The sequence below is a fragment of the Tyto alba genome, unplaced genomic scaffold (assembly GCF_018691265.1).
Source record: "Tyto alba isolate M040663 unplaced genomic scaffold, T.alba_DEE_v4.0 Super-Scaffold_3, whole genome shotgun sequence".
Taxonomy (NCBI): Eukaryota; Metazoa; Chordata; class Aves; order Strigiformes; family Tytonidae; genus Tyto; species Tyto alba.
The window spans coordinates 1,239,592-1,252,375 of NW_024881304.1; the positions used below are offsets into that span (position 1 = coordinate 1,239,592).

A 12,784-nucleotide genomic window follows, 5' to 3' on the forward strand; every position below is an offset into this window, starting at 1 on the left:
GGTTATGCTAGAGATACACTAGGCTCATTTAATTGGATCTTCTCTGGTTTTATTTCCTAGATATCTAACTGCTGTCACTTCAGGTTTAAATAAGGAAACAAAACTGCTACAGCTCTATGTAGAGGTATTTCTCTATAGTAAGGAAAAAAAATGAAATTTAGGCTTGTACCACCTACAATTCTTGATCCTAATCCTACAGTTATGGCTTGTAGTTACTAAGCTAAAAAGCTAAAAGGAGGAAGAAAAAAACAAGAGTTAAAAAATACTTTCCAATGCACTTGCTTTTTATTTGCTCTTCTGTGAGACTTGGCCATTAAAAAAGAGAAGAACAAAGACAAAAGCAGAAGTAGGTGACATTAAGTGTCGGCCACTGAAAATTATGTAAAATAGAAGAGTATAAAACTCAACACACTTATCTTGAGTGTTTATTTTTAATACATGAAGGAACAATTGTACAGGACCACTGCTGAGCTGCTCTTCTTTCAAATTCTAGACACTAAAATAATCACAGACTGTGCTGAATAATTCTTTGAAGTCTTTGACGGGACTTACAGAAGTCTTCCATTTTGTGTTAGTAAACACATACAGTATTTCTTACATATTTAAGAACATTTTAGAATTGGTGTTTTTTAAACAATGAAGCTTTCAGATCTGAAGCAGAATTTCAAAACCACTGAAATTTCTATCATGGCCCATGTGAACCTCACATGATCAGTGATTCTGCAGTTAGCAAACCCCCCCGCTAGATAAAATGAAACTAGCAATTCTTATATTGATTATTATCTTTTCCTAGTGGACTGAAATACAGGCAACGTATCTCCCAAGATATCTGAGAAATGAAGTAAAATGAGAAGAGTATTGTTCTTACCACATACAGCTGTTTCCAGAGCACAGCCCATTCCTGCAGTGTTGCTGTGACTTCAGTCACAACAGAATCTTCAAGTGGAACAACTGTTTCATATTGCCTATGCAAGAAGAGTGGAAAGAATTAGGAAAGGTACCCTTGAAAAACTAGAAAAAGTAGTAAATGTCATCATGGTAATTTGTAAAATGCTAGAACTTGAATTTGTTTGAATCTGTTCAACGTAAATGAAAATATCTTAGGAACATTTTGTCTGTTGTAACACTGAAGCAACTCCAGAGTCCTATCAACTGTTCCTCCATTACATTCCACTAGAATCAGCTTATGTGAAGCATTTCCTAGTTATCTGTTCAAAATATATGATTTGAGTCTAATCAAGGTCAGTAAAAACACTTTTCATGATTATAGCACGTTAAATTAACTTGTCTGTAAACTGAGGTCCTTCACAGTTTGTGTCTCTTCTCTCTAAGCCAACCCTTTTTTACCACCAATTAGTATATTAGCCAATATCATTAACCACCCAGCAGATCTAACATCTATTAACCTTTCCCATCCAGAAGACTTTTTCAGTATTGCCTATGGAACTCGAGTGAGCTATCCTCTAATCAGAAGAGTAGGACTTGCCCCTTCTGTGGTCAATATCCTCTATACCCATTAAAGGAGAATGACAGAACAGTTTGGGTTGGAAGGGACCTTTAAAGGTCATCTAGTCCTACCCCTTGGCAAGGAACAGGGACATCTTCAACTCCATCAGGTTGCTCAGAGCCCTGTCTAACCTGACCCTGAACGTTTTCAGGCATGGGGCATTTACCACCTCTCTGGGCAACCTGTGCCAGTGTTTCACCACCCTCATGGTAAAAAATTTCTTCCTTATGTGTAGACTGAATCTACCCTCTTTAGTTTAAAAGCATTAGCCCTTGTCCTACCACAAGCAGCCCCATCTTTCTTATAAGCAATAAGGTCTCCCTGGAGCCTTTTCTTCCCCAGGCTGAACCCCTCCAACTCTCTCAGCCTGGCCTCACAGCGGAGGTGCTCCAGACCCCCCAGCATCTTGGTGGCCTCCTCTGGACCCGCTCCAACAGGTCCATGTCAGTCAAGTGTAGCTCTTTCTTTCACCATACTGAAATGCAAGAATGTGATAACTAATATATGTATTGCAATGCCATTATATTATCTGAGCCATTAGTGCCTTGACTTGCCCTTTATGTTGAATGCTATTACTGAAACAAGTGTCAGACACTGTGAAAATAAGGTCCACTTCAAGCTTCTGGCTCTTTCCACAATTTTTAAAAGACAGAAAAGTAGAAAACCAAAACTGAACTAAACAACAAACCCAACACATTTCTGAAATACAGCATGTCAGAATAATTTTCCATAGGTCCTAAAGTATTGCTACTGAAAAAACCCTGGCTCAAAAGGTGGTTTGGGACAAGTAGTGTCGAGTGAGACACAGCCTCTGCAACACATCCAACAACCATTAAAGACAACTGACACCCCTTCCTCCTCAACAGCACAAGTGTGTGTACGGCTATTCTGAAATTCTCCTCAAGGGAAGCTATAAACTCCTCCTTCTATAACCAGTTTAGTCTATTTCTTCTGTCTTTTGTGCAGAGTTAGATGAGTGCTGCTAAGTAAATAAGAGAACAATGAGATGTAATTTAAGTCTGAAAGGTGTTGGGTTTTCAGTTCTTTGTTGTTTGTTTGTTTTTGGGTTTTTTTTGTTTGTTTGTTGTTGTTGTTGTTTTGGGTTTTTTTAAGTGTTGGGTTTCCAGTTCTTTTGTTTGTTTTGAGGTTTTTTTTTTTGTTTGTCTTTTTTTTTTTTTTTTTTTTTTTTGAGAACATCACTATTCATTAAAAAAAGCCATGTACTCTCATGGCAATACTTCCTTTTTAAAAATTCTTACTAGAAATAACTGTGCCACATTAGCTGAAGTCAAAAGTAACAAGGGGTGGGGGAGAGGATGACAAAGTTAAGTCACTGTATGTCTCTGTATTCTTGAAACAGAAAACTTATCAAACAAAAGCTTCAATTCTTCATTTCCAAGATACCAAAAACTCATATTCACATCAATGACACAAGTAAATCTTACATTAAGATCCAAAATATACATATATTAGAAACATCACTATTTTAAAAATCTGGCATGGTCATACAAGCTATGCATTGAAACCACTAAAACTGGTACAGGAAGGCACCAATTCATACACATATGTACCAGGAGATTAAGACAGATCACATTTTTTTTCTATTATTATGCCAGTGACCCTATTCCAACATTTCGTTGTGAGAATCTGAAACACTGACAGACACCTGGCAACTGAGATTGTGCACTATTGTACTCCTGCAGTGTTTCTGTTTGGTTTTGTTTTGTTTGGTTTGGTTTTTTTTTTTTATAGTTTTGGGCTTTTTGTTGTTGTTTTTTGTTTTGTGGGTGGCTTTTTTTTTTGGTTTTTTTTTTTTTTGTTTGTTTTTTTTTTTGTTTTGTTTTGTTTTGATTGGGTTTTTTTGTTTGGTTGGGGTTTTTTTTTCAAATTTGGTCATAGTAAGACTAGGAAATTTCAACTCATGCTTTAACAAATCTCCACAAAGTATGCTTGTGATCTTAAGTATGGCACTGAGAATATGATGAAAAACCCAACACCTATTCTTTAGCTCATATTCAAAGATCATTTCAATGGCTAAACAAAAATTCTGCATTTAGTATGTATCCTCAAAGGTTTGCCTGACACTAACAACATTTAAAAAAAAAATGATGCCACAACTACCTCTATCTGAAAATTCAGTTCTTTTCAGATCTCTGTAAAGTTCCATTACAGGGAAGGGATTCAAAATAGTTCAACATCCCTTTAAGAAACCACAGAAAACTAGAGAATGAAAGGAATCACACAATACACTTTAGCTAATATGGGGGGGGGGGGGGGTGTGTGGAATCTAAGACAAAAAAAAGATATTCTTCTAAAGATTATTTTTAGAAATGGATTTACAAACTTTTAGCATCAGTGGAATAAAACATTTTAGATCAGCCTTCAACAGTATGGTTGGATTTAAAGAGAATGCATATCAGGACTACATTTAACCATGTAAATTTAATGTTTTGCATTACTATAACCCTGCACTTCATTATACCCACATATTAATGACACCACATAGGGTCTATGACTCAAATATAAGAACATTATATACCATGCTCTATTATTTCACAAGTCTTTAGATTGGTACTTCTGAATATATTTTTAAATACAGGGGCAGAATTTTTTACCAAAACATGACATAACCATGATCTCTGGTTCAGAACTGTATTACATTCTGTTGTATCGACTGGCATATCAGTTTTTGATGCTTATTTTTAAAAAGTACATCAACTTTCCTAGTAACTATCTAAATACCCTGAACTGGTTGCTCTTTACAAATTCTGAACTAACATCAAGTACTAATTAACTACACATTACAGGAAACTGGTCCTTTCCCTAAGGAGAATACACGCTAGGAGTAGTCATTCTATGCAATATATATAATTTGATTACACCCCAAAGTTACAAAGCATCAGTATTACAAGTTGCCCTTACAGTATTTACTCAGTCCCTTTGAGGATAAACATACAATTCAAGACTAATCAGAAGTTACCTATCTTTCTACAGGTACTTCACTAAACACCATTTAATACGTTTTATCTTCCACATTTAATTTGTTGCCTTGGGTCACTGTCTGAAATGCTGCATTTATAAACCTCCCCACAATGGCCTTAATCTAGAATATGCAGGTTAGAGCAGCAGTGAAGACACAAGATATTGATTTCAGGGCTCTCAGTCAATCTCACAGGAAACTTTGCAGGTTATATAGCCTGCACATAGTAAAATCTCTGACATTATGTTGCTATCAGTATTGCTACCCACATTAACTAAATTAAACCTACCTCTAGCAACATATGAGCTACATAAAGACAGTGAAGGTGAATTATTTTCAGCAGAGTGTACTTCAGTCACTCTTGGGTCCTTTTGAAAAGTTTCAAAGTAACATAGCTACCTCTGCAGCTACCTCTCTGTGAAAATCTGCTGATAAGGGAGATGGGCTGTCTACATGCCAGTGCCTCCATAACAAACAAGAAGGTACAGAATTTTGCCAGTGAGGAAACAAGCAGAAATTTAAAATATAGAGTCCTTCAAAATGTGTGTGTTTCAGATGATACATCTGAATTTTATGAACAAAAGTGAATAGGAGTAATCAACAGAAGTGATTCTTGCTATATTAAAAGACAAAAAAAACCCCAAGGCTCTGCAAAATTACATTTAATTTTCAAATCCTAGTACAGAACGATAGATACAATGAACTAAAACCACTCTATAAATTCTAATAACTATTTCTTAGATTCCCTTTTAGATGAGAAGTATTGCAGCTTCTTAGAAAGAAGGAAAAATACTCACCCTCTGTTACTGACAATTGCCTTTTTCAAGTGAATATAGTTTGCAGGAAAAATCCCCTGCAAGAGAAAAAAGTCTGCAAGTTAGAAAAGTATTTGCAGTTTTTAGTATTTATATCCTAAGCCACAATACATAACTGCCAATATACTTATTAAAAAAAAAACAAAAACAAAACAAAAACAAAAACAAAAACAAAAAAAAAAAAAAAAAAAAACAAACAAACAAAAAAAAACACCAAAACCCTAACTGTGTCAAAGAGGCTGCCACAGTCAAAGGTCAGCATTCAAATTAATTAAAATTGATCATCTTAATCCATTTTAGAAGAGGACAGCACACTGAATCAAGCCTCCATCTTGAAAGATCAATTTCTTAATAAGGAAGTTTTGCAAGTCTATTAAATAAAAATATCATACATCATACAAAGACTCAGGCTGAGTACTTTTCATTCTCAAAAGCTCCTGAAGCGTTCAGAAACACTGTTGTATGGGAAATAAGCTCTAGTATAAAAATCATGGGTAAGTCAACTAGGACCAAATTAAAAGGTGTCAGTCTAATCCTACACAGCTGCCTTGGAAGGGACAAGATTGATTTAAAAGAAAACATTTAAATGTAGCCAATTGTCTTCCTAATGCAAAGACCATGTGAGCCCCACAATCCACTAACAGGTGAGGAGCAAGCAGGAAAAAGGTGTGACAAACAGAAAGAGTTCAAAGAACAGCTGGCAGTTAGCAGAAAGGAATGACTAACAGATGTAGCTACCAGGAACATTTACTGGAGAGATGTAAGCTAATGGGGACAGCCAGAAAGTGACCATCATGCAGTTTGCAGCATCGCATCAGTATGCTTCCAGCCCAGGCCTCTGTTTCGGTATGCTGTGTTACATCAGATGACAAGGGCATAGGTTTAAAAAAGAAAACAAAAAGCCCACCATCAAATTTGTGTCTGACACCCCTATCAATCTTTCACTAAGGAAAGTAGTATTCTATTACTTGCATACCTTGGAGCTATTCTTTATCTTCCCTCTTTCCAACAAAAAGCTGTTTAAACCCATTTGGGATAGAACCGGTTATTTGCCTTTTGCTGTTCCCATGACATTCAGATTCTAACCTTGCCTATGCCATTGTGTTCTTGTGTGATGAGACGTGAGGAAAAAAGGGCATTTAAACCAAACTTTCCATAGTGTTCCATTATCTCTGTAAAACACACAGCCCTGAATCCTCAAAGCACACTCAGTCAGTGTGTAAGAACAGTAAGCCTGTACTTCAGTGGGGAATACAGGATCAGCATTGGTAATCTTCAGGTTAAAAAACAGCTGACAGCCCCTGACAAAAACATCAGTAATCAAGTGTGGGCTTTCAAATTTTAGAGCTTTAAAACAGTACCATTTAGGAAGAATAATTTTCATGGAGGGGTTGAAAGGAATGCTAAGTAAAGCTGATTCAAAATGCTAAGAAAAGATCCTTCTTTTTCATAGGCAGGACTGAAATTGCAGAAGGAAAAAAGACGAATCTAACAGGAATGGCTTCATAGGGAAAAAAAAAAAAAAAAAGAGAGTAAACATGCATGCTCTCAGCCACATGAAAATCTCGAAAAGGTAGAAACGGTCCTCCTGTTTCTTGTTTAGTTCACTTCCAGTTAATGCTGTTTATTTCTGTGATCCTGTGCTGGTTACCTAAGAAACTAAGGAAGGTTTGAAGGGCTCTCCAATCAAAACTGAACATATACACAAACAGAGGATGTACCAATAAACACACAATGAATGTAGTCTTTTCCATTAAAATAGTAATGAAAACATAATACAGGTAGCATTATATTCCATAATACAAGTAAAAATTAGGAATCTGGTACTCTTTTTAAATACAAGCTGTATTTCAACCAAAAAAAAAAATGAAGCGATGCTTACATAGAAGCAACTGTTTATGGTTTGGATACATGCATTTACAAAAATATATATGGAGTCGCAAAAAATTAATATCAGAACAGTCAAAAAGTTCTCCAAGAGCAAAACAGGAAAATGACTGGAAAATAACCAAATGCAATGGTTAAACTGTAAAAATCTGAAAAAAAAGACAAACTTATAATATCCTCTTTCATCAGACTTTTTTCACAGTTGTCTTAGATTAATACTGCAAATTAATAAATGTGTTCTTTAAAAATCCTGAATTAAGCAGTGCAAGATCACCCATGTATGGTTTTTGTAGGGGACTAGCATGGAGAGGATCAAATTGGATGAGATTTATAAATATTGGAAAGATTGTATGTCAGGAAGGCTTCTGATCTTTTCGGTGACTAACGAGTACTGTTCCCTCAATTTAGCAAATAAATCCAATTCTCCCACAGTGAAAGAGTTAGAGAAGTAAAATCCTAAGGGTAAGGAAAACAAAGTTTACTGGGTTGCAACAGCAAAATAAGTATTATCTCCCACTAGATTAAAAAGATATTCACACTTACCTTTACATTGGGCTTCTTAATGGAAACACCTCTGTACCAGCCTAAAACCAGACAAAACACACTATATTAATTTGTGGCATCGCTTACTTTACACAGATGCAAACCGACTGAAAACTATACAGTTACTGAGATCATCTCAAAAACGAGCTATGCCTCACATGGGCCAAATTTTTTAAACTTTTTTTGTTTTGGTTTGGGTTTTTTATTATTTTTCTTTTGCTCTGCTATGATGACAAGCAATTAAGAACCTGGAATGCTCCTGTTTATTCCCACCAGGAATAAACGCAGCTTAGTATGCTTAGTTCACTATACTCACAGTCGTTAGTCACTGTGGCAAAGATGCATTCAGTGCTCATGCAAGAATTGTACTGAACACTTTTCTTACATCTGGTGGCACATGAGTTTCTTTGTAATGTTTATCTTAACAAAATCTCCAGACTTCAAAAACCTGTCCTTCTGAAGACAGGAAAAGCCATTATCATGTATTTCTAATATTGCTTAAACAAATAGAAATCCTTTGCGCATGTCTCGTCTTATGTAGGTCTGTGAGATTAGAAAATGGACTTTAGGATTTAATTTCACAAACCCAATTATTATTCTTGTATACCCCATCAGTTAACAGCCCCAGACAGGACAATAAATCAGTAGTAAAAGCCAAAGCTGCAAAAGCTACAAGTTAAACACAAGAACCCAATTACTCCTATTTTACAAAGGTGAAAGTAATGTTACTCCATGCAAGATTAATCAGGAAAATAGGGCTGAAAACACCATCCAGTTTAGCAATGGAAAAGGAGCACATTTCAGTTGTAATGGTAGATGAGCTGCTCTTCCACTCCATAACACACACAAAACTACCTCGAATTCTTGATAAAAACATGCTGCTCTCTTCATATCTGGGTCTAATGCTTCAGCCCCACAACATAAAGCTAACCATTGGATCACAGGTGATGAAGAGTGCCAGAGTGTGAGCTCTGCGGAGGAGACCTGGCCATCAGAAATTTGTGGGCAAAGTTGACCAGGCCCAGCTCCTGCACAAGCAGCAAGCTCAACTGCCTGCACATCCCACTTCTATCTAGTGCAGCCCCGTATTCAGACAGGCAACAACCCCAACTTGCCAAAACCCAGCAGTTTCACATAACCTAAATCCACCTTCCATAAAAATTCCTCGAATTTTTCCAGCAACTTCCTACTTTTTTTTTTTTCTTTCTTTCTTTCTTTTTTCCTACAGAGGACAGATACAATTTAGTACCTTCAGGAGTTAAAAGAGTACTAGGAAAACTTGTCAATAATTTGCTATGGAGAATAGATAAGAACAGAACAAAGTAACTGTATTTTGTGTGTCTCAGGTAAAGGACTTCATATTTGGCTGAATTATGACATGAGTCTCATTTAGAGGTTCAGAAGTGGGAATGAGGGCCTTGAATTTGTTTTAAAGACAGCCTGTTAGTCTTGAAATTTTTTCTTCTTTTAAGGAAATCTGATTCAATAAAAATGAAAACAACTGATGAATTCAAGACATTTGCAAATCTTAGTATGGAAAAAAATAAAATCCATCTTCTTTATTACACAAATTTCTCATGATAGGACATAACAAAAAGATTTATTTTCCCATAAAGTTATTGCTTATATTAAAAAATAAAATTTTGTTTTCAATTTATTTCTTTGTTGATCAAGCTTTATAGCAATCATATCAATATAAACATATCTACATAAACAACACATACAGATCCTTAAAATGAGTCATTTCTAAAACTCCACACAACTGTGCCTGCAACACCTGCTTTTGAATAACAGATGCTACATAGTTTTAAGGTCACAGAAAAAAATACATACATTTATCCTGTGATTCATTGTTACCAATATTAAATACAGCACCCTGCTAACTTTTATATTCAGAGAGTCTGTACCTTAGGAATGTACATACATTTTAAGCTTTAAGAGAAATAGAATGTCAAACTTCCCAGTAAATATGGGGGAAAAAAAAAGTAGTTTTATCTAAGTTTGTGAACAGATTTGTAAAAGTTAGAAGACCACCCGATAAAGCAGGTGTCAAAGATTCAGATGTGCAGGATAGGGAATAAAACATTTGAAACATTTCCAAAAAACTACCTTATTTTTTATTTTCCTGTTTTTAATCCCAAAACAAATCTTCAAAGCTTAAAAGGTATGTGTCTAGGGTTGTACAAAACAGGAATGGAAGGACCCATGAGAAATCACCTAGCTCATCCAAGCGATGTCTCTAACCTCTGCTCACAGATGTTTAGTCTGTTTATAACAGTGTCCAATAATTTGTTATCAGGACTGAAATAATGCAGCACTCTTTGCCTGTGGAAAATGATCCACGCAACTTCCACAAAACCTAAATTCTAAGGTATCTCTGCGCATTATTCCAAGCAAACAGAGTGTATTTCACACATACTACTGCTACTTCACACATACCAGTTTGAAAAGGGTAGTTTTGCACAGGAATCTTTTTAGAAGGAATTTCTTCCACAGATCAACATTGGCCAAGAAAATTGCATGTAACAGTATTTTGGCATAGTACTTGAAAATCTAGAGTATCTGTGTCAAGTGGAAATGGCAAACCCTCACTGGACAACTGATTTCAGAGTCTAGGACAACATATATGCAGTTTCTTTGCTGCTATTTGAATGCAGGATTTTTTCTTTTGGAGAATATGGAAAATATTTTGTTGACCTCCCTTTTGTAGGTACTTTTATAAATTTGAAAAGTGGTATATTTCCCTTTAATCTTGTAGGTTTTGCTCTCCAGATCTTAGTTTTCCTTTCTTTTTCAGAGTAGTATATTTTTTAGAATCCCCCTTCCCTGTTTTAAGTTTCTTACAGCACCATGCAAGCAAGATACAGTAGAAGGAAGAGCTCACCAGAACCTGAAAGCACTAAATTTTAAAACGTAATTCCCTATCTTCTTACAATGAACACCACCATAAACTCATTCTGTATCTCAAAGTAAAAGCTATGAGAAAAGGTACAATGCTTTTTTTAAAAACACATTTAGAAAATTGCATCTACATTACATTATTCACTGAAATGAACTAAACCTTCATTCTGGAATTACTCTTAAATAGATTAATATTGATCTAATCATATATTTTAAAGGACATTTCTTTTTGAGGATTTAATCATGATAGTCATCAAATCCAGGCAGCTGTTTCAGCTAATTGCACACTACATAAACCTCAAGATCGACTAACATTTTTAGATGTTACTGTATTACAAATAATTGTTAATACTTTAGAATTATGGCATTCATTTTCTATTGATGTATGGCCTTTAAAGGGTACTGAATTCAATGAAATGGTGAAGAAGGTGAAATTAAAAATGAAGAAGCAGAAAAATATGGCTATGTGACAAGAATTTTGTGAATAAGTTACTCTGTTCAAGTTGTGGATACTCATGATTGTTGGTTCAGATTAACTGTCCAGTAATTATCAGTAAGTAATAAGAATTTGAGGACTGATAAAATTAAGGTGTCAGACTAGAGCTGGAACACCTACAAATCTCTACAGAGAAAGGCTGTGCTTCATGCACACAATGCCTCCCCTCCCATTTCCTTTTCTGACAGCTAAGAATATTCTCAAACTGCTTGACCTAGTGAACAACTGAGGGAAAGGAAGATAGATAATTCTGTTTTTCAAAAAAGGAATCACTGCACTGGGTCTGGCTGAGATGGAGTTAGCTTCCTCCACAGCAGCCTGCCTGGTGCTGTGTTTTGGATTTGTGGCTAAAACACTGTTGATAAGAGATCAACATTTTGGCTATTACTGAACAGTTCTTATACAAGATCAAGGCTTACTCCTTTTCCCAATGTGCCACCCACAGCCAGCAGGCCCGGCATAGGCAAGAAGTTGGGAAGGGCCACAGATGGGACAGCTGACCTGCATCAGCCAAAGGGATAGTCCATACCATAGAACATCATTTACTATACAAACACCAAAAATTAGTCTAGTAGAATCTCCATTCTAATCAACATCCTATTCAGGATAAGATGGAGAACACGAAATATATCCTAAACAAGTCTGATGAATTTCAAGTCCTATATTGTAGTCAAAAATAAAGTAGAAAAAATGACCAAGGCATCCTAGAACAGGCAAAAATACCTTCAGTGATACAGATGATGTTGCAAGCAAACTTTTTTTTTTTTTCTTTCTTTGATCACACAGGAAGATAGGCACAGAATGAGCCTACTGCTTATACCATAGCACCGTAACAACTGAAGGAAGCACTGTTCTGTCTGAACAGTTGTGAGAAGCTGGGGGTGAATGCAGCCATTTGGACTGCATCTTAATGTGTTTATGTGTATTTCTGGGTGTCATGACAAAACCAGGTACTTGATAAATTTTGATGAATAGCGGTGCAAATCTTTTTGTTCATTTGTTTTAAAGAAACCAATAGGATGATAGACATAATGCCTCAGTAAAACAGAAACTGCCAGAGTAGGAATTACATACACTTTCATAATTTAACTGAGTTTGAACACCTCATGCTTTACATTCTCAGTATGCCCAAGACAAAGGTTTCATCCAAGTACTATAGAAGAAATTGGAATAAATCATATCCATTCCAGTGTGTTCTGGACAAGTCACTGTATCTTAAGGCCCTATTCCAACTTTGCTTTTACATGGACTCTACTGCACAGTGCAGTAGATAAACCAGGCAGACTACCTGCAGCAATACAGCCACACTGCACAGTGATCCGTTTCAGCTAAACCTACCAGAGTCTAAACATTATGTTTCTGAGGTGGAACACAGAAGCCAGGAAAAAAAAAACACAATCCTTTACAGCTGCTTTTTTCAATACCATCTAACAATATTTAGTACAAGCTAAGAAAAGTGAAAAGTAGGCTGATCAACAGGTCTGCCCTCTGTGTACCCTACACAGCAAATAATCCCTCCAAGAGCTGCAAGAAGAATTACTTCCATGGTAATAAAACCAGAAAAAAAAAAAGGAAAATTATGCCATTATGCCTGTTCCCCCTGCACATTAAGATCACTACTTGCTCATAACATTTTCTTCAAAATGCATTGTCTA

General features: G+C 35.9%; 1 protein-coding gene across 15 annotated transcripts in view; it reads right to left on the reverse strand.

The window, feature by feature from the left end:
- DOCK3 (dedicator of cytokinesis 3) overlaps positions 1–12,784 on the reverse strand; it is a 221,282-nt gene that overhangs the window by 182,323 nt on the left and 26,175 nt on the right. For all 15 annotated transcript variants that reach the window (XM_042799365.1, XM_042799360.1, XM_042799358.1 and 12 more), the window contains exons 3-5: positions 7,733–7,773; positions 5,285–5,340; positions 869–965 (exon numbers count right to left, since the gene is read on the reverse strand). In XM_042799365.1, the coding sequence (XP_042655299.1) occupies positions 869–965; positions 5,285–5,340; positions 7,733–7,773 (194 nt within the window). The remainder of the gene's footprint in view (positions 1–868; positions 966–5,284; positions 5,341–7,732; positions 7,774–12,784) is intronic.